Source organism: Nyctereutes procyonoides, unplaced genomic scaffold, assembly GCF_905146905.1.
Source record: "Nyctereutes procyonoides isolate TBG_1078 unplaced genomic scaffold, NYPRO_anot_genome, whole genome shotgun sequence".
Lineage (NCBI taxonomy): Eukaryota > Metazoa > Chordata > Mammalia > Carnivora > Canidae > Nyctereutes > Nyctereutes procyonoides.
The window spans coordinates 3,201,905-3,220,000 of record NW_026575024.1 but is presented as its reverse complement, the minus strand read 5'-3'; the positions used below and the strand labels follow the sequence as shown (position 1 = coordinate 3,220,000).

The 18,096-nt window shown below is 52.4% G+C and overlaps 4 protein-coding genes across 11 annotated transcripts in view; 2 read left to right on the top strand and 2 right to left on the bottom strand.

Annotated features, from left to right (window-relative positions):
• Nucleotides 1-8,053, bottom strand: part of SYCP2 (synaptonemal complex protein 2) — a 47,173-nt gene extending 39,120 nt beyond the window's left edge. For 5 of the 8 annotated variants that reach the window (XM_055301222.1, XM_055301207.1, XM_055301215.1 and 2 more), the window contains exon 1: nucleotides 2,807-2,893. The gene's annotated coding sequence lies outside the window, so the exon portion shown is untranslated. Of the gene's footprint in view, nucleotides 1-2,806; nucleotides 2,894-8,038 lie in introns of those variants that run through there. The other 3 variants (XM_055301192.1, XM_055301199.1, XM_055301185.1) reach the window with 2 other exon arrangements.
• Nucleotides 6,517-8,097, bottom strand: PPP1R3D (protein phosphatase 1 regulatory subunit 3D). The gene has a single exon (XM_055301259.1). The coding sequence runs from the start codon at nucleotides 7,702-7,704 to the stop codon at nucleotides 6,793-6,795; it is 912 nt and encodes a 303-aa protein (XP_055157234.1). The 5' UTR covers nucleotides 7,705-8,097; the 3' UTR covers nucleotides 6,517-6,792.
• A 62-nt stretch (nucleotides 8,098-8,159) lies between these two features.
• Nucleotides 8,160-15,746, top strand: FAM217B (family with sequence similarity 217 member B). Its single transcript, XM_055301251.1, has 4 exons — nucleotides 8,160-8,217; nucleotides 9,757-9,868; nucleotides 9,977-10,062; nucleotides 11,497-15,746. The coding sequence occupies exon 4, from the start codon at nucleotides 11,501-11,503 to the stop codon at nucleotides 12,626-12,628; it is 1,128 nt and encodes a 375-aa protein (XP_055157226.1). The 5' UTR covers nucleotides 8,160-8,217; nucleotides 9,757-9,868; nucleotides 9,977-10,062; nucleotides 11,497-11,500; the 3' UTR covers nucleotides 12,629-15,746.
• The window catches only part of CDH26 (cadherin 26), a 50,321-nt gene continuing 47,125 nt past the window's right edge, over nucleotides 14,901-18,096 (top strand). Inside the window, exons 1-2 of the mRNA XM_055304594.1 lie at nucleotides 14,901-14,918; nucleotides 17,934-17,978. Coding sequence (XP_055160569.1) covers nucleotides 14,901-14,918; nucleotides 17,934-17,978 — 63 coding nt within the window. The remainder of the gene's footprint in view (nucleotides 14,919-17,933; nucleotides 17,979-18,096) is intronic.

The following is an 18,096-nucleotide window of genomic DNA, read 5'->3' as shown; positions in this document are numbered from 1 at the left end:
CTAGACATAAACAGCATGGACACAGTATGGATTCTATAATGGCAGAGGTCAAGTAAACGCTAGAATGGTGACTAAGTTTATTTTTATAAAATTATTTAATAAATTTTATTTAAAATAGTTTATTATTGAAATAATTTTATTTACGATTAATGTTCATTAATAACTATTTTATCTTAATCTTAGGAGAATATTTAATATTACAAAAAATTTTAAGGGGAAAAAAATTTTTTTAAAGTAGGCTCCATATCCAGCTTGGAGCCCAGTTCCGGGGTTGAACTCATGACCCTGGGATCTAGAACACTTAACTGACTGAGCCACCCAGGTGCCCCTAAAGGAAAAATATTTTTATACTATTTCACATTTTTGATGAAAATATACTCAAATTAGTAGATTTAAAATACAATTACATATTGTTTTAATCCTTAAATCATACTGCCAATAGAACACAAATGTAAAAGTCTTGATTGTAATACATTTGCTAATTTATCTAAAATTATGGAACAGGGCACTGAGGGGGACACTTGACGGGATGAGCACTGGGTGTTATTCTGTATGTTGGTAAATTGAACACCAATAAAAATTAATTTATTAAAAAATAAATAAATAAAATTATGGAACATATACTAATTTCTGACTTTATAGGTAGATATTTTATTACTTATCCAAAATTCACCAATCATAAATATCACAAGTGAATTCAATTCTTTGATATTCTGACAATATTCAGTCATGAAAACAGTTCTACACATACTGGCCTACACCATACTGCAATGAAGGTATGTTTGTAAAGCTAAAGACTCATATTATTTCACAATTTGAAAACTCGACTAAAAAGTTAAAACACTTAACACATATTTTAGGGACACCAGTGTGTACTCTCTTCCTAGGAACAGCGACTGCGGGGGGGGGGGCAAGTACCCCTACGTCCTGATGCTTTTCTGTCTTCACAACTAAAATAAAGTGAATTTGGATTTAACAAGGTAATTTCCGAAGACATGAAATACTGCACAGAATCACTTATGGCCAAGAGGCACAAAGAAAGCTGATCAGCTGTTCCCAGACAACCGTCCTGCAAGAAGTCAGCTGAGGAAAAGGAAAACTATCAGGCACACAGGCCGACTCAAAGTCAGGAAAACTGGACCACCCAGTGACTCCTCCCTGCCTCCCAAGGCTGGGTGCACACTGGCTCCCAAAGAACCAGAAAGTTGGCACCCTTCACTGAACGGGTCACGCAGGTGCAGAAGGAGACAAAGCGGCACAGTCGTCTACAATGAGAGAACAGGCTAACAGACCCTCGCGAGGCGCCACGCAACACAACGGGGACAGAGAGACGCACGCAGACGGACACTTATCCAGGTCCAGGGCACTGGGAGCTGGGACCCCGGGGCTACTCGGGGGAAACCTGCCCGTGTACAGCCTCCGGGGACGAGCGAAGGACGAGGCAGCCAGCAGATGCACCCCCCCGCCCCCGCCCCGACCCCTGCAAGCGGACCAGCACAGGGGCCCCCTCCATCCCTGCACCCACGGAAGACGGCAGGTGCACCCCCGCCCCCTCCCCGCCCCCTGCAAGCGGACCAGCACAGGAGCCCCCTCCACCCCTGCACCCACGGCAGACAGCAGGTGCACCCCTCGCACCCCCCACCCCGGAGCCCAGCGAACCAGCACAGGGCCCCCTCCACCCCTGCACCCACGGCAGACAGCAGGTGCACCCCCCGGACCCCGGAGCCAAGCGGACCAGCACAGGGCCCCCTCCACCCCTGCACCCACGGCAGACAGGTGCACCCCCCGCACCCCCGACCCCGGAGCCCAGCGAACCAGCACAGGGCCCCCTCCACCCCTGCACCCACGGCAGACAGCAGGTGCACCCCCCGCACCCCCGACCCCGGAGCCCAGCGAACCAGCACAGGGCCCACTCCACCCCTGCACCCACGGCAGACAGCAGGTGCACCCCCCGGACCCCGGAGCCAAGCGGACCAGCACAGGGCCCCCTCCACCCCTGCACCCACGGCAGACAGCAGGTGCACCCCCCGCACCCCCGACCCCGGAGCCCAGCGAACCAGCACAGGGCCCCCTCCACCCCTGCACCCACGGCAGACAGCAGGTGCACCCCCCGGACCTCGGAGCCAAGCGGACCAGCACAGGAGCCCCCTCCACCCCTGCACCCACCCACGGCAGACAGCAGGTGCACCCCCCGCACCCCCGACCCCGGAGCCCAGCGGACCAGCACAGGGCCCCCTCCACCCCTGCACCCACAGTTCGCGTTCACACGCGCTGCCCTTCCTCCCTCCCTCCCTCCCTCCCTCCCGCGGTCCCGGGGGGCAGCCCGCCCAGCGTAGCGGAATCCGGGACCGCGGGCGCAGGAGCAGGTGGGAGCGCCGCAAGCCCCGCCCACCCCGAGCCCCAGCCAATCGCGGGCGGCGGGGGCGGGGCCGGAACCTCCTCTCCGGCCGCCGGAGCCCGCCCCGCCCCGGCCCGGCCCGGCCCGCCCCGCCCCGCCCCCGGCCTGCAGCTCGAGCCCAACGCCCGCCACACCCGCCTCCCCTGACCCGGGAAGGGGCCGCGCGGTGCGGAACCGGCCCCGCACCCCCGAGATCGGCTCGAGGCCCGCCCGGCCCGCCCGGCCCGCCCGCCCGAGTCGGCCCCTCAGCCCCGCCTCCGCGCCGCCCAGGCCTCTCCGTAACGGCTCCGCTCAACCGTCGGGGGCGGCGGGGGCTGGCCATCCGTCTGTCTGCCCGCCCGTCGCAGCCGGAGGCCACAGCCCCGCAGCCCCACCGTCAGGGAGGCCAGCCTCGACGCCCGGCCCCACCTGGGGCTGGAAGAGGCCTCCGCGCCGGGCCCCAGGGGCCGCCGTCACGACCGCCGCCTCGCGTAGCGCCTCCGGCCTCGGCTCCCGCCACGGCTCCTCAGACGGCCGACAGGGGGCGGGAAGCGTCCGCCCAATCAGCGCCGCGTGCGGCGGGAACGACGTCCAATCAGCGCAGCCCGCGGGCCAGGCTCCGCCCCTCGCACGCGGCGGCCGCGCAGGGGTCTCCCGAGGCTGGAGCCAGGGGCGCCGCGGTGGGCGTGGCCCGGGGCGGGGCCCCAGAGGAGGCCCAGGCATCCCCGCGGGGCCCTGCACGGCCCCCCCGCGGTGCGGACGCGCCCTGCTGCCCCGACTTGCCTCTCTGCAGGGCGCCAGCGGGCACGGGAGTCCCCTGGCCTGCCCAAGGGCACCCTGGAGGGCGGCGGCTGGGCGGGGCCGCAGAGACCCCGGTCACTGGGAGAACCTGCGAGGACTGCGAACCAGATGAGGCCAGTCCCCACTGAGCCCTGCGCCCCGCCAGCTGCTGCCCGGCCACGCCCCTCCAGGCCACGCCCCCTCGAGGCCACGCCCCCACCCGGGTTTCCTAGAAGCAGGGGATGCTGTGCAGGGGTGGGGGGGTGCCTCCCGCCCTAATTAGCTAAACCCCAGACTCCTGGGGGACATTAGGCTGCGGCCATGCAGACGTGGTACTGCGCACAATCATCATCAGGATAGGCCCAGGCTTTTTAGAGCATTTCCATTTAAAGTATCAGTTTAAATAACAAGATCAGTGGAAATATCTGTGGTCTAAAATATGAAGCAATTCAGAAACGGATACAGTGGACAAGCGCCCTGAACTCGTCTCATCTTGCCACTTTTTAGTAGAGAAGAAAAATGATAATCTTTACTGTTTCATGTGTCTGGAAAGCATGGGGATGGGTTAGTAAACCACCACATGGAAGATAAAGGCAGATCATCTTATTTGAATTGATTTTATTTATTTTTTTTTAAATTGTTTTTAAATAGGGTTTTAGAGTATGGTGTTAGATGGAAAAGCTTTATCAATCAATCATAATTGGACTTCCAATTAAAGTTAACAAGCACATCCTGTCACAGGGCCGAGCATGTGGACTTTGGTATAGGTTTCAGTGCTGACTCTGCTGCTTACCGGCTGTGGGTCTTTAGAAGAATCACTAAACCTCTCTGAGCATCAGTCTCATCAGCTGACAGGGATATTATCTACCGGGTAATTTTCAGAGTTAAATGAAATCAACCACATGCAGGACGTATCACTGTGAGCAAGCAAGAGTGAGCGCACAATAAATGTAATCAACGTTACTTTCCTCCCCCTGTGTGCCAGGCTTCGTACTGGGTGAGGGGCTCAATCCACATTCATTACTCCTCACACAGCATCCAGCAAGCCTTGAGAGAGAAGTGGAATCACTATCCCATACCCCACGTTCCCTTAGAGCTTTTTGTCAGATGTTAACACTGACCTGGCATAGAAGATTGCATTTCAGTTTCTCAAAGACATAACACAACTGTGATGCTAAAGCTGAGTCCTACAGTTTTCCTTTTTTGGCAAAGGCACTAAATTTGAGAGTGTTTTGGGAAGAGTAAGACTCATGTCTGCAATGATTTAAACAAGAAGTTTCTTAAGTCTTATTTCTAGAATTAGACTACAAGAAAGACACACCTCAGATGATAATTTATCCACATACTTTAATACTTAGGCTTCAGTAAAATCATCTTAAATGACCTTAAAATATGTTTCGGGAGACAACCCCCACAATTGCACAATCCACTGCAAAATTTTAACAGCTAAGCAATATAGCCATTTTTAGGATCTGAAAGCTCTCCTTAAGCTGAACTTTACCAACTTCTTTATCAACTAGGCAGGTATATTTAAGTTCTTAAATTTTTAAATGTTGATTTTTTTTTAAAAGGCACGTTGAGGTTCTCTTAATATTGAAGATAAAACATTTACTGTATATTCCATGACCAGAACCTTTTTGACAAGTGACTTTCACAAAGGCAAGATTCTTTACATGCCTTTACACAACAATACATTTGGCAGCTCTAACTCTTATACCTGAATGCTCTGGACAATTGTCTTGCACTCTGGGCTGGGGCCAAGGACACAACAGCCAAGGCTCTTTCAGGCTTGCTGACCTAATTGGACAGTTTATGAAACAGCAGGAAATGGAACCAGGCTTCCACTCTGTCTTGCATGTCAATGTAGTGCACAGTGCTAAGCCAAAGGTTCAACTGAATCACAATACTTTAAACCAAAATTCAGTGTTCTTACTGTCAAAAAGTACCAAAGAAAGTCATTCCTCTTCTTGGAATTTCACAAACACAGACGTTGCAGTTATAAAAACAAATTGGTTAAAAGGTAAAGCGTATCTTTGACATACTGATTTGACAAATGTTATTAAGTGTTCAAAAATCCAGAGTTAATTCACTGGTGACAGTGATCACAAATTAATCACACTGGTTTCAACTGTTATCAGAACCAAGAGTCACAAGTTGAAGGCCTTATTCATTCTGGATGGGTTTTCCATACCGCAGTGCTAGCACCTGCTGCCAGACCACCACTCAGCACCAAAAGAAGTCATCAGCGCCTTGCTGGGAGTTTTAAGTCATCGTGGCATCCGGCAGGGGACAAAGGCCTTGACTTCTTGGTTGGAGATAAAAAAAAAAAATAAAATAAAAAATAAAAAAAATAAAGAAAAGCATTTAACATTTTAAAAACTGGGGGGAAAAGTCCAGACAATATTAGAAACTCTATCTGAAGGCACAAAGAATAAAGTTGGCAGGTAGCTGATAAAACTGGGTGTATATAAAAACAATTTAAAACTATTAAAAAGTATAAATATTGGTGATTTTTCTTTCCAGGGCTCCAGCTATTGATGAAAACACCTGCCAGTTCCACTTGATAACCTGACTTCTGAAATTTCCTGACCCTTAAGCAGACACAAGAGTCACCTTAGTCATCAAAAAAGGTAACTGCAAAGAGCATTGCTGCCTGACATTTTTCTATAGAGTTGTCTGAAAATTGAAATAACTTAAGGCAGGATTCCTCAAAATGTTTAGGTAGCCTCAAACCTAAACAGAATGGCCTGATAACATGCAGATACATTAATTACCAAACACAAAGAAGGAGAGCACAGGAAGTAAGAGAAGAGAGTGCAAGAGAAAGGACTGTTTTGGTAGTTTTCAAAGTCTAGCTTTTTCCCTACCTTCCTCGGCTGTTGGCGTAGAAGACACACCGCCTAATAAGCAGGGCAGCCTGAACTCCCAGGAATGGCTGTGTGATGACTGATGAGGCATACATTTCTTGCCTATTAATAGTTTCCCACTGTTCGAAGTCTACAGACATTGGCAAGCAAACCTAGTCTCAGGTTTTCCTTGTCCCAGGGCAGAAATGCCTCAAGGGACGGTGATGGGAGTCACACCGTACATTCTGTTTACGATGGGCACAAACACACAAGACTGACTTATATTCTAGCTCGTTAAATCCAGACTGTTCCTGAGAAAGCATCCAACAAGGGTAAAATGTTCCAACACCACAATGGCAATAAATAACAGCTACATTTACAAAGACCCAATCAGGACACATGCAAAAGTCACAGGCTTTCGTAGCAGGAGGATGCGACTTTCCAAAAAAACAACCAATCAACCAACCAACCCACCCACCCACCCCGCCTAGGCCCTCTCCAGAGGGGCCAACACCGCCGTGCATCCTCCGCCCACCCAGCACCCTCCCCCAGCGCATTATACCACGGCCTTCTGGCCACCTGAGGCTACTCTTTAGACCTAGGGACACAGACGTTTCAAGTAGATGATGCAAAGGGCCACAGCCTGGGGGCCTTGGAGCAGAAGCTGAAGTCAGAAGGCCCAGGCCGTGGTGGTGGTGGTGGTGGTGGTGGTGGGTGGGGGGGAACAGTCACCGCCAGGATGGGGGAGCCCAGCGACGAGGCCCCCGCGGCTGGGCTCGAGAGACGCCCTCAGATGAAGTGGATCCAGCTCTCCTCGCACTCCCCGCGAGGCATGTGCAGCGCGTGGTTGCGGCACGTGAGACTGTAGTCGCGGCCGTGGTTGTTGTCCCAGTACTCGGCGCCCGCCACCCGGTAGCGCAGCGCGAAGTGCACGCGGGAGCCGAGCGCCAGCAGGAAGGGCGGCACCGGGAAGCCGAAGGCGAAGACGTCCTCTGTGCCCCCGGCGCCCGCCGGCCCGCGCCACCGGGCCGCCGCCTCGTGCGCGCTGCGCCAGTCGGAGAAGGTGTAGCGCACCGCCACCTGCTTCTCGAAGGCCACGTTGCGCACGCGCACTGTGCCGCTGATGCCCAGGTCCGAGCAGGTGACGCGCTCCAGGCAGATGAGCCGCTGCGCCAGGCGCTCGGCGAAGTCGGCGGCCTCGATGGGCGGCGGGAAGTCGGGCACCAGGCACTGCAGGGTGAACTCCAGGTCCTGGCTGCTGCAGCACAGGTCCGAGTTGATGGCGAGGCGCGACAACACGTGCAGCGGCACGGCCGGGTCCTCGCCCGCGTTGAACACCTTGACCTGCGCCAGCTCCAGGCCCAGCGCGTCGGCGAAGCGCACGCGGAGCTGCCGGCTGCAGCCCGGCCGGCACGCGGCCCCCGGCGCGCCCCCGGCCTTCTGGCGGCGCTCGGGCGAGCTGGGCAGCGAGCGCGCCCGCCGCAGGATGATGGGCCGCAGGCGGGGGTCGCAGCCGGACGGCGCCGGTGGCGGCGGCGGCGGCGGCGGCGGCGCGCGGCCCGGGCTCCCGGGGGGCCTGCAGGGCCGCGGCTCGGGGGCCGCGCCGCCGTCCAGGTCGGAGACGCAGCTGAGGCTCCGCGGGGCGGGCTTCCGGGCCCCGGGGCCGGGGGGCAGGGCCGCCGAGCCCCAGCCTCCGGACATGGCGCGTCCGGCCGTCGGGCGGCGCCGGGCCCCCGCGCCCGCTACCCCGGGGTCCCCGCCGAGCTCCCCAGGCCCCAGCGGCCGCCGCGCCCGACGAGGGCCCGGGCCCGCGCCCGCGCCCCCCGAGTCCGCGCGCAGGTCTTCCGCTTCTTGCAGCCGGAGCGGGGCTGCGGAGAGACGCGCGCTGTCTCCGGGGGGGGCTCCTCCGGACCCCGCACCCCCGGCCCGGGGAGCGCAGGGCGGGCGCCTCCCTTCGGCTTCCGCGGAGGTCCTGGGGCGAAGGCTGCGCGGCCGGAGCCGCCCCGCCCTCCTCCCCGCCCGCCGCCTTACTTACATGGCTGCAAGTCGGGGCGCAGCTTCCCGGAGAGCCTGCGCCCCGCCCCCCGTGACGCCGCGCGCCCGCCCCGCCGCCGCCCCGGCCCTGCCGCAGCGCGCCCGGGTCCGGCCTCCCCGCCCCGCGCCGGGAAGCCTGGCGGGCGGCCTCGTCACGTGTCCTCGGCGATCGCCGGACAGGTCTGACCCATTTGCGTGTGCATCCGCCCGGGCCGCGCGCCCACCGATCGCAGATCCGTGCAGATCCGTGTCTGCACCCGCCGAGGACCAGGCGAATGCATGCTTCGGGCCCCTGGACTCGGGGGCTCCCGGGCGGAGGGGGGGCGGGGGCGCCCGAGCCGGTCCCCCGGCTCCTGTGAAGCCTGGAGGCCCGCCAGCTCTTTGGACGTCCGCGCTGCAACCCGGAGCCCCGGCCAGACCGGGGGAGCCCCGCTGCCCAGAGGACACACGTCCTGACCACGCACCACCCACAATGCTTTGCCGCCGGCCCGCCGGCCAGGTCCCCGGAGGGTGGGGAGGGGGGCGGTGCTGCTGCTGCGGCCGGCCGGCTGCGGGCGCCCAGCCCCCGGGGAAGACGTGGGGCGGAGAGTCAGTGCCTGGTGAGGAATCAATGCCGCCGCCCCCCGACTGGGGCCCTGGCGCCCGGGGCGCGTTTCTGTGTAGCCAGACTCCCAGACCTTCAGCTTTGTTCAGTGGGAGCCTGCACGGTCAGGGAAACCGCGAGCTGGCTTAGCATCTTAAGACCCTGTAAGCACTTGTTCCCTGCTAAACACTGTAACTTGCGCTGAACCGCCAGGTGAAATGAAGCGGAAAAGGTGGAAGTGCCATTTCCAGGCAGCAGTTTGGGGCCTGGCGTGGTGTAGAGAGGGTTCCCTTAATACTGTCCAGAAGGACAAAGCAGAAGGAACACCAGACTATCAAGGGAGGGTTGGTAAAGAACCTTCTCTACATCTAAAATGAAGATGAACCAAGCCTGCAGATGGTGGTAGGTCATGAATTGTGAGAGCCTGGGTACCCCGGCTGAAAAGGCATACCCGCTGATGAAAAGGAATACAGCCAAGTTTGGGGAAGGGAAAAAAAAAAAAAAAAAAAAAAAAAGGCCTTCTATCTCACCGCTTTTCTATTTTACAGAGGCGGAGGATATTATGGAAGAAAGCGTTCACTTTCAGATCAGGGCCCTGTTAGTAGGCCACCCACTCGGGGAAGACAGCATTTCTTGATTCGAGTCAACAGAATTTCCCAGAGATGCTGTTATATGATGATCTGTATTACTATATTGGTGATCTTTGAGTGGATTGATGTGATCCTGAAGGCAGGAGAATTAAAGGGGAGCCTGCCCAATAGAATTCTAGTTCCATGAGATCGGGGTTATGTGCCTAATCCTGGCCATTTTCAAGGCTCTCCTGTAATTGCTTGTTGAATGAATGAATGGGTGGACATCGGAGATTGGAGTAACACCCGACCTTAATTATTAATTAGCTCCACATATTTCCTGAAGGTGTTATTTCCAAGGAGACTCTGTGTGTGTGTGTGCGTGTGTGTGTATAAGGAGAGAAAGTTTCAAAAAACAAGATGAACCTGTAAACAGGAGGTGGTACCCCCCCCCAACATTTTAATACTAGGCAAGTATTTCAAAACAAACAAGTGGAAGCCAGCCCAGTACTTGGTGGCAGGACCATTTGCAACCCATACTTACGGGCAGTGTTCTGTTGCTTCTAGTTCCGGTGGTGAGGACTCCTTTCCAAATATAAGAGGAATAAAGAAGTCACTTCCCCAGCTGTCATCATCTGCCAACAGATTGAGCAAGAATATTTCAAGCACTACAGAAAAGGTGATGTAAATTTTGAGGGAAAATCTTACTTAGATTTGTTCTGCCGTTTTGTTTGCTTTGTGTGTATGTGTTGTCATGGTATTTATTACTCCCTGTCTGTTTTTTTAGACAGTCCATCAAACCCTAGAAAATGATCAGCCATCTGATTTTTTCAAGAAAGGGAATAGGGTGAATAAATCTCATCAGAAAAGCAGGTAAATAATTTTGATTGCTTTGTCTTGCAAAAGGCACATTACATCAGTTCTCCAAGCTGAATATGTATGGCTGGGAAAAAAAAAAAAAACAGTGTCTGTGGATAAGAAATACGTATTTATATTTTTTATGATATAACAGCAGACATGAGTGGGCAAAATGGTTTTAAACACTACTAGTTAGTAAAAATTCCAGAGCTCCTAATTCTGTCACTGTTAGCAGGGTCTGTAATTTTGGGTAAGCCCCATAATCACCAATCTTTGGTTGTTTCCTTTTTTTTTTTTTTTTTAATAAAACGGATACTGATAATCACTTTTTCTTGATGTGCACTGACAGCTAAAATCAACAAAAGTTATAACAGGTTTGGTTATGGATTCCAAATAACGACAATTCCTTTATCCATTTCCTCAACATACACTGAGCACATGTTGGCTTTTGGCCACGATTCCACATGTTCCGTATTTATTAAGAAACAACATGTATTCAAATGATTGCTTACTGTGGTAGAAACCACTGGACAGGTGAACCTCTGATGTTTCCAGACAGCATGTTTACCACCCATTTTCTTTTACCCAATTTAGTGTTCCTGAGAAGTATTATGAATCCCAGTGAAATGCTATGTTTTGGGTAAATACACAAAAAAAGAAAGTATTTTCAACTCTGTTATGAGGTCCTGCCTCAGCCTACGTCACCTTGGGGGCAAATCGGTTGCTCTGCTAGTAGCGCTCACTGAAGTCATCATTCAGCTGTAATCCTATGTTCTCATTCATACTGTGTTTTAAGACACCAGATGATTTTTTTTTCTCTCTCTCCTTTTAAACACAGTTTTCCTGAAATGCGTTTCCTATTTGAAAGTACTCTAATAAGCTTTTGATTTGAGGTGCAGGTTGTCGGTGCTACCCTTGTCCATATTAAGATCTTACACGGCTCAGAATCACCACCAATCAGTGATTAAGTGCTGCAAAATTTGCAGTTTGCATCTTGTTTACTTTTCTTTGAAAGAAAACGCTTGAAGAAGAAAGCGTTGGCTTTTAAGCCGTTAGTGTCATTAAACGCTGTTCCTTATTAGCAGAACAGATTGAGAGTTTAGGACAGATTTTCTCCACACTGATGTTTTTTTTTTTTTTTTTTTTTTTAAGTACCCACGACTGGTCTAAAACTATGAGCACTTTACGAAATGCCAGTGTTGTTCTTAAGTGGTACCACCTGATACCCCGCAGAATCCATACATCTCCTTTTGGCACCTGCGACCCGCAATGCTTGGCTAGAGCCCGGCGCGGCCCGATGCTCTGCAGGAGCCGCCCGCCCGCCCCGGGCCCTGCGGGCCATCCCAGGGCCGGCTCAGACTGCCGCTGCACAGGCCAGTCTGTTTGTCTAATCACAGCCAGGCCGCTTTGTGTCCTATGAACTAAGAATCACAGTTTTATTTCTCACAGCAACATGAATGCTGGCCCACCTTGGAATAAAGTGCAACGTTCAAAACATTCTTCAGGAAAAAGGCAGAGTGCATCCCAAGTGCCCCACGTGTCCCCCCCGCCGCCCGAGGACGGACCCCGGGAAAGCAGTTCCCTGCAAGGAGACCCCGAAAGGAGCCCGCCGGGCCCCCGGCGGCGGGGCGCCCCCTCGGGGGACCGGCTGTTCCTGGAGCTGCAGTGCAGGAAGGTCAGGAAGGAGGCTGCGGCCCAGGACGAGGACAGCGCCAGCGACCTGTCGGACTCGGAGCGGGTGCCCATGCCGCCTGCCGCGCGCGCCCCCCCGGAGCTGCAGCTGCGCGCGGAGCAGATCGACGAGGCCGCGGGGTCGGGCCCGGACCCCGACGCCGAGCCCTGGGCCGCCCCGGCGCCCGCCTACGGCTACGCGGACTTCCTGCCCGCCCCGTTCAGCTCCTGGGACCTCCGTGACCTGGCCGCGCCCCCGGGGACCGAGCCCAGCCCCGCGGCTCGGGGCGGCGCCGCCGGGCTGCTCGCCAGGTACATCGACAGGCTTGTGCAGCTCGAGTGGCTGCAGATGCAGACGGTGCAGGGCGAGAAGGGGAAGGGCGCCCGGGCCAGGCCTCCCACCGGCCCCGGGGCCACGTTGGGGGCTCTGAAAAGCCCGGGCAGGGCCAAGCTGGTGGCCAGCGCTGCAGCCAGGCTTCCCCAGGACGCGGCTGGCAAGCCGCCTGCGCCCCGGAGGAAGGACCTGTCCCGCGAAGAAGCGCGGCCGTCCTATTACGCCTTTGACCGTCCCCCCAGAGCCCCCCACGCGCGGGGCAGCAGGCCAAGTTCTCAGAGGCCAGCCCTCGAGGCGAGGACCGAGGAGCAGACAAAGAAAGCGAGTAAGAGCCCCAGGCCGCAGCAGGGCTGGCATGCGGCCTGCGGTGACCGCGGTGACCGAAGCGGCCCCGGAGCTCCCGCGCGGGGGGCCAGCGCTGCAGACCCCACTGACCCCGGCCCGGCCCCCAGAACGCAGGCACACACGGCGCTGAAGAAGAAGGGGGCTGCGAGCACCTGCGCCCCTGCCACCACGTCCAGCGAGAAGAAACCCAAAACCAATGGAGCAAAGCCAAGCACATATAAACTCAAATAATAACCGAGACAACGGTGAGCTGCAAAGACGTGCAGACACCTTAAACGTTAGAGCTCCTCCGAAAGGGACAATACTGTGAATTTTAGGACGTTTCACTCTCAGTCGTGGATTGAGATCCCATCGGTGCAGCCCCACCCTCGCCCCAGCCACACCAGGCTTCGTTCCAAAGAAGGGTGTCTTTCAATAAGCCTTTCTTGGTATTGACAGTCTTAAGTGAATGAGAGCCCTTTAGATAAAATTTAACCCAGGTCTGTGCCATATAAAGACATAAAATGACAGGGAAGGAGAGGTCTACCCTGGAAGCAGCAGCCAGCCCACACCTGAGGCCGGCAGCAGGGTTCAGCCCCCCCACACTCCATGCAGAGCACCTGCATGGAAAATGTAATGCGCGCCGGCTTAAACTGTGTGGAATCGGAAACATATGAAGTACGGTTCCTGGTGTCCTCCTGGTAAACTATCCAAGCAGAAGTTGTGCTATTTCAGGCCTAGGAGAGGGTCTAGCTCTTCCTCAATGTAGGGAGCCTCTCCTGAGAGCAAAAGTATCAGTAAGCTGCTTGTTCTTTCCAGACCATGGAATCTAATACTTTCATGGTTTGGGGGGGGGGGGGTGTTTTGTTTTATTTTGTTTTGTTCTCAAGGTGTTTTAATGAAACTCAGAGGTGGTGGTGAAGTCCACCTTTGGATTCCCTTCACTGAGGTTAAGTAGGGCAGGGACTTGTCCAGGTGGAAGCAGTAGGTCTCAGCAGGACCCTCACTGGTGGGCGGGAGCCAGGAGTGAAGCCTTTAGCACCCTGGCGCTTCTGGCGTGTATGCCTTCTGGAAGAGGTGGACAGGAAAGCCACCATTTAGAGTTTGTGCATGAAAGGCCTGAAACCAGATAGATACACATGAAAGCACTGTGACTGTCACAGTAATCACATTACTGCTTTGAGACCTGGGTCCTGCTGTCCGTAGCTGGCATAATCCGTTTTAAGAGCAGGATTTTATCACCTTGCTTCAGGGCAGAGGGGTGAGGACACATTTCCAGATGGAGTTGGGAGTGTCTTCTTAACATCCTTACCCGATCCCGTGGTCTGCTCGGTCTTCTGGTTGCACTGTGGGGTTTCTGTTGAAATTGTAAATATCTGTAAAACCTTTGGTTGACTGCTGGATAAACAGGATGTTTTAATGACTGCAGCTGATTTTCTCTCTTTAAATGATTCTCTTTGTTTTCATACATAGACGTTTCTCTTTTTCTCTTTTTACCTCTGGGGAAAATTAAAAACTTAGCACTTTTCATTTGAAAGTATATATATATATATACTAGCTTGCAGACTTCACAGAGCAGCTCATGTCATCCAAGTCACCTAAGTCAATAGCACAAGGGCAAGACGCATTTATTAATGAAATAATGGGCACAAGTTAAATATTAAGATCCCATTCTTAAAAATCTGACCTTAATAGTATGTTAAACAACACATACAATTTTTTTATGGCAGTTTTCTTTTCTTCCAAGACTGTATTTCTAGATTTTCATAGATTCCATCCTATATTCTTTATCTTTCACACCACCCTACTGGAGAGAACATGGTCTTGCACTAGGATCTTGTACCTTTTAACAGGAACAAAGATGTTCATCTAGTGGACCTTACTTCCCTCGTTCTCAGTTACGCTGTAACTTTTACACTTGGTGTATGCATTGTGGTGTGCAAGTGTAGCACTGCTCTTCCTTTACCTCTCTGTGGTTGCTGCATGGCACCCCATGTGTCCTTCACCTGGGCTGCTGCTTGTGAGCACAGGCGCACTAGTCCTTTCTACACAGCTGGCACTGCCGCTCATTCATGATGCTTCCTCTGCTACGATTTGTAACACAGCTCTTTATAAGATTTTAGGGCCGATAAATCTCTGTAAGCACATTATATCCATATACATGCTCCTGTTATTAATACTATGGGGTTTACACCAAATTGCTGCCTTCTCCAGGAATGCTCTGTGTGGGTAGTCTTGGAGGTCCTGCAGGGTGAGGGTCACATGCTCACTTTGCCTTGTGTATGTCTGAGCCGAAGGCCACCCTGATTAAGAAATTTAGAGGTGGTGCCTCGGATGTTATATTTGTCCCTTGCTCTTTGAATCGAAGTCAGTTGCCTCATTTGGGGAACGGTTATCATGTCACATGTTGAGACAATTTTAAAAGCCTGAAAAAGTGACTTTGCTTGTTCACGTTTTTGTCTCAGGTTAATGGTTTATTTTAACCAGTATTCTTGCGATTGGATCAGAGCTCCTGATGAACAGCATGGGTTCACTGCAGAACGTAAGCACAATCTCGATCCCATGATTTCCGATACACACACCTGACTCAGCCTCATGTTCTAAATGCTGCAGACAAGAATCCCACCAGTTTCACGCAGACGGCGCCGGAAAGCGGAGTCGTGGCCTCCTGTGGTTGGTCAGGTCCAAGCAACCCAGCATCCTGCTAGTCTGGGGACGTGTCACTGTATTCAAAGAAGTGCCTCTCATTTCTGGGAGTTGTTTACGTACATGTTGTGTTTAAGCCAATTGAAATAATCCAAGGTTAAAAAAAAAAAGGTGTAGAGAAAGTTAAGAAGAACTACTTTAGGCTTAGAATCAGTTAGCAGAAGCTGTAAAAACATACAAAAGCAAACTGCAACAACCTGTCGGTATTAGCTACAGTTCTTTAGTTTGGGAGTATTTCTCAAATCTTTAATGATGACACTGGCCGAAGGTTTGTAATCCACTGGCAGGGCAGGGGGGTGCCTGTGTCAATAAAGATTGGGGGCATCGTTGGGCTCATGGCAGCTGTGGTCTGAAAGGAGGAAGGCTCGTCCTGGTTCGTAAGCCAGTAGGCTAGTTCCCAGAGAGACAGAACAATCTCTACCTTCATGATTTAAATATTGTCTAACGCCTTTTTTTTTTTTTTTGTCTAACGCCTCTTTATGCTCACTTGAATAGTTAAAAATAGAAAACTCTAGGTGGTACTGTGTTTCAAGGTAACCGAGAAGCAGTATTTATAATTTATTCATGTGCATGTACAGAGGTCCGTTTAAAATGGCCTGACCCAATCGAGCATGTTTGTTATTTGCTGTTATAATTATTATATGCTTGGTTTTGTACATAATAAAACAATACGTGTAAGTTTTTGTGAATCTGGACTTTTCCCTCCTTGAGATCAGTTACACCGTAGGAAATGCTGTATGGACATTTCAGGTAGGGTTTTGTTTTGCTTGTGAGTTTACTAGGAAAAGAACAATAAATGGGTGTGGCTGTTTGGCAGATTTAAGTCCATACCTTAATGAGTTAAGAGTTGATGAGCGTTTCTAGAGTCCTCTTCCTCTTTCTGGTACAGAGCGGGAGACACCCCAACACGTGAGGATCTCCCCGGGCGCCTCTTCCAAAACGGTAACTTCTCAGCTTTCGGAGCAGCTGTTCATGTAGTTCTTTTCCTGTGTTTCTCTCATTTCTGCCTGGACATCTCACAGAACCGGTGGGCAGGAGACTCTGCGCCGTGTCCCTTCTTAATACTCAGCAACGAGCATGCCAACATTACTAGGAGCATCTGAGAAGCACTGCTGGTGTTTTCTTGAGTCCCCATTCCTCTTATTCCCCTGGAAGGTGTCAAACAGGGAACTAGGACGGAAATTGAATAAAAGTAAAGTGATGTGATAGGAGGAGCTCACACTCTCGAGTGCTCACACGCAAGTTCCAGACTGAGTGCCAGCTCTCCCCAGGAGCACACCTGGAGCTGCACACATCCTCAAAGGCCCTTTGTTCCTTTTCCTTAACTCACTTCTGACAAGAAGGTGCCTTCTTTTGAGCCTACCAGATAGTGGCCGTTTAATAAAAACGTAATTCTGGGGGCATTAAAAAGCAAAACTCCACCTAGAAAATTTCATAGGTCTTACTGGCTTCATTTAATGATGCATGAGTGGGGCAGCAGCCCACCGGCAGGTGGAAGGCATCTCCAAGGAGTGTGCAAAAGGAGGGACTTCTGTAGGCACGAGGAAGGTGTACTGGGCAAGAAAGTAGCTGGGTTATTGCAAGGTCACTTTCCTTTCGGGGACAGCCGGGGTCGTACCAGGGAGATGGCCTCACTAGTGCTAATCAGCTGGCTCCTGACTGACGGGTTTAAGATCCCACTGTGGGACAGCCCAGACTCTGAGTAAGGCTGGCCTGGCGAAACCACTCCATGTGGGCCTGTGGTCTTTTTATCAGGGGGTTTAAAAATAATTTTCTGGTAGTTGGAAAATTAACCATGTTGGAGGTTTTTAAGTCATAAAGTGGTACATAAAATGGTAGATTATTTTTGGATGTTGCTGTTTCATCATCCATGAGGTGGCCACTAAATCTCTAGACCCAACCCGACACCACCTCAGTCTAAAGGTCTCTGTTTGATTCCTTTAACATCGTAAAACAGCTCTGTCAAGCAGGGAATCATGCTCAGCGAAAGAACAGAGATCATTCGTTTGTAAAAAAATCTTCCGAGAGACCCTGTTTCAAACAACAGGATGCAAATAATCCCTGTCCTCTGCGATTCGCTCTTGAAGAAATGGACCATGAGAACACTGGGCAATGTATGTGCAATTCTGAAAATGGGATCGTCACGAATAGACCTGTCCTAGCCTGAGTGGTGGTTTTAGAGAAATCCAGGGTACGTTTCACCTGCGATCCCAGGCACCTGGCAGGGTCCCCAGCTGCTGTGCTCCACAGCAGGTGAAGGAGAGAACACCGCCCCCCCCAAACAGGCCCCTGGAGGGTCTACTGCCTCCAGTGGGAGGCACCCGAAAAACAGGCAGTCCAAGAAAAACCGTCTTATCTTTCTTCTTTTTCTTCAAAGCAGGAGATGAAATTCCTGCATGAAAGACGCCCTCCCCAGTGCCAGAAAGAAAAGTAACGTTCCTACCGTCAGGGATGAGCGGTGGAGACGCAGAAGGTCTCTACCCAGATGTTGTTTGTTAAAATGGTCTTGTCTTCCTTGGTCTCCACACACGGCTGAGTACCTTTTCTCCTTCAACCTAACATCGAAGCAAGTATCTCCCACCGCTTCTCCAGGTCCCTCCTTCCTTACGAAGGCCCCCGCGTCGCGGAGAACCTGAGTCTTCGACCATCTGTCTGCTTTTCTACCCTGTTGCTCTGACGTCCATCACCTTAATTCTCAGCACCCTCCACAAAGGACCGTAAGAGGGTGCAGCGAAGCAGAACTTGCCACCCCAAAATATGTTTTAAGGAACAGCACAGACATGGGGAAATCACCGAAAGCTGAGAAGTTACCGTTTTGGAAGAGGCGTGTCTCCCGCTCTGTACCAGAAAGAGGAAGAGGTCTCTAGAAACGCTTATCAACTCTTATCTCATTAAGGTATGGACTTAAATCCGCCAAACAGCCACACCCATTTATTGTTCTTTTCCTAGTAAACTCACATAACTGGCTCCCCTCCAACATGTTTTGTCTCTATTTATTTATTTTTTATTAGTTT

Bases quoted from the DNA above. Each gene is read 5' to 3' on its own strand.
- FAM217B (XM_055301251.1), top strand. From the start codon at position 11,501: ATGAATGCTGGCCCACCTTGGAATAAAGTGCAACGTTCAAAACATTCT.
- PPP1R3D (XM_055301259.1), bottom strand. From the start codon at position 7,704: ATGTCCGGAGGCTGGGGCTCGGCGGCCCTGCCCCCCGGCCCCGGGGCC.